Source organism: Halichoerus grypus, chromosome 6 (genome assembly GCF_964656455.1).
Source record: "Halichoerus grypus chromosome 6, mHalGry1.hap1.1, whole genome shotgun sequence".
Lineage (NCBI taxonomy): Eukaryota > Metazoa > Chordata > Mammalia > Carnivora > Phocidae > Halichoerus > Halichoerus grypus.
Window position 1 is genome coordinate 16,247,367 of NC_135717.1, and position 2,295 is coordinate 16,249,661.

General features: G+C 56.9%; 1 protein-coding gene across 2 annotated transcripts; it reads left to right on the plus strand.

Annotated features, from left to right (window-relative positions):
• The first annotated feature begins 498 nt into the window (after window positions 1–498).
• Window positions 499–2,042, plus strand: LOC118552514 (apoptosis-associated speck-like protein containing a CARD). Of its 2 annotated transcripts, XM_036118977.2 has the most exons (3): window positions 499–825; window positions 1,098–1,151; window positions 1,681–2,042. In XM_036118977.2, the coding sequence occupies exons 1-3, from the start codon at window positions 552–554 to the stop codon at window positions 1,935–1,937; spliced, it is 585 nt and encodes a 194-aa protein (XP_035974870.1). In that variant the 5' UTR covers window positions 499–551; the 3' UTR covers window positions 1,938–2,042. The 2 variants fall into 2 exon arrangements, with proteins under 2 accessions (XP_035974870.1, XP_035974871.1); XM_036118978.2 differs by lacking the exon at window positions 1,098–1,151.
• The last annotated feature ends 253 nt before the right edge of the window (window positions 2,043–2,295 follow it).

Sequence of the window (2,295 nt, forward strand, 5' to 3'; positions counted from 1 at the left end):
ATCATGACCTGAGCTGAAGGCAGACCCTTAACCAACTGAGCCACCCAGGTGCCCCTCTACCTTTTTACATCTTTTCTTCTCTGTGCGTGCAACTTGGTAAGCTACATGGTTCTGGTTGTTAGGATTCTAAGATTCTAAGATTCTATGACATGTGAGAGTGGACGCTAAGATTCAGGGAAATGTGGACATTTTAGTGTTCTAGAATTTCAAGATTCTAAACCTTGGCACTTTCAATAAACCAGGTTCTGGTCTGTGCTAGTTACTGCAAGCCTGGAGATGGAGGCACTACCCCATGAGCCCCTCTGCCATCTCCCGGGTCCCACCTCACACATCAGCTGGAGGATGCAATCCCGGCGCCCCCTGATGGCCAGGTTAGTGAGCCTGGAGACCTTGGTGGGTGGGAACCAATGGGGTAGTCGGGGCGCCCTATGCCACCCGGCAATGAGCTGGGGCGAAGGCGGGAATCGGGAGAAGGCGGGGAGTTCCAGGTCCCGCCCCAGAGCAGACTTCCTGGTCTGCAGACATCCCGGGTGAGCACCAGCGGCAGAGCCATGGGGTGCACTCGCGACGCCATCCTGGACGCGCTGGAGAACCTGACTGCAGACGAGTTCAAGAAATTCAAGCTGAAGCTACTTTCAGTGCCGCTGCGCGAAGGCTATGGGCGCATCCCGCGGGGGACACTGATGGCCATGGACGCCATGGACCTCACAGACAAGCTCGTCTCTTTCTATCTGGAAGAGTACAGCGCAGAGCTCACCGCGCTCGTGCTGCGTGAGATTGGCATGCAGGAGACAGCGGAGCAGCTGCAGGAGATGATGTGCAAAGGTGAGCACACCCGCTCCACGCTCTGCAAGGGCCCAGATCGCTGGGCCTCCGATGTCCCCTCCCCACACCAGCCCCCACCCCAACGTTTGCCCCTTGGGCTCTTTTGCTTTCAGTTCCTCCTACATTCTAAAATTACAAATGCTCCTCCTGCTGGGAAGGGTTTCCTGTGCTTGGCCCTGAACTTGGCTTCCGGACCAAGGGGCCCCTGCCCCAGAGAGACTGGAGATATGGTAATGGAAGGGAAGGGGACCACTTGACTGATTCCCTTATAGGCCCCGCTCCAGGGCCTGCTGGGATCCAGGATCACCAGACTGCAATCAAGCCAGGTGAGGCCTTCACTCCCAACCTCTCTGGCCACACCCCAGCACAGCCTGGAGCTGTGTCCCCAGCCAGCAACACTGGGAAAGCAAGAGTGGGCCTACCCTTCCTACCCACCCACACACCATGGGCCACACCTGAGGGGCACCTGCTGAGATCCAGGCTTCTTAAGAGATGGCAGCCAAGCCAAGTGAGGCCTTCGCTGCCAACCTCTCAGCCACACCCCACGACACCCCTGCACAGCCTGGAGCTGTGTCCCACAGCCAGGAACAAAGGGAGCAAGGTTGGGCCTACCCTTCGCACCCACACACGTACCCCTTGGGGCACACCTGGTTGGGCGGGGGGGGCTGGTGGGAGGGAGAGAGAAACGAAGTTATACTCATCCCACCGTATCTGTAGTGTGGGTGGGCTGCCCACCTTGAGCCCCACCCCTTAGGGTTACAGAGCAATTTCTGAAGAAAGCAGAGCTCAGGGGGAACAGACCCCAGTATCCACCCCGGGAACTGGCTCAGCTGCTCGCCTCCATTCTGCCCGCAGCACCGCACTTTGTGGACCGGCACCGGGCAGCCCTCATCACGCGTGTCACAGACGTGGATGGGGTGCTGGACGCCCTGTATGGTACGGTCCTGTCAGAGGAGCAGTACGAGGCAGTGCGGGCCGAGTCCACCAACCCAATGAAGATGAGGAAGCTCCTCAGCTTTGCTCCAGCCTGGAACAAGACCTGCAAAGATCTGCTCTTCCAGGCCCTGAAGAACACGCACCCCTACCTGGTGGTCGACCTGGAGAAAAGCTGAGGTGTCTTCCCCAGCAGCAGTCCCACATAGAATCCCTGGCAGTTCAGCCAACTAACCCCAAATCTGATCTCTTTTTATACTCAATATATGAAAAGCCAACTTGTACTTGTGTGTTTTTCCTACTTCCAGCCTGGAAGCACATGCAGAGCTAAGCTACAGATGTAAATGCCGCAGAGGCCAAGTAAAGCTCTACTTTACTGCCTGGTCCTAGGGCAGCAGGCTCCCCGCTTTATCCTTTCTGCCTCACAGTCACCGTGGAATATCCCCTCTCATTTACCATTTGGTAACTCCTCCAGTGCTACCCACGGTTAGCCCTGTGGCCAAGGTCGAAAACAGACGTATGTACAAAAGGTCTGGA

Coding starts and splice junctions, on each gene's coding strand:
- LOC118552514 (XM_036118977.2), top strand. CDS start 552: ATGGGGTGCACTCGCGACGCCATCCTGGACGCGCTGGAGAACCTGACT. Junction 826..1,097: donor GCAGGAGATGATGTGCAAAG/GTGAGCACACCC, acceptor ATTCCCTTATAG/GCCCCGCTCCAGGGCCTGCT. Junction 1,152..1,680: donor CCAGACTGCAATCAAGCCAG/GTGAGGCCTTCA, acceptor TTCTGCCCGCAG/CACCGCACTTTGTGGACCGG.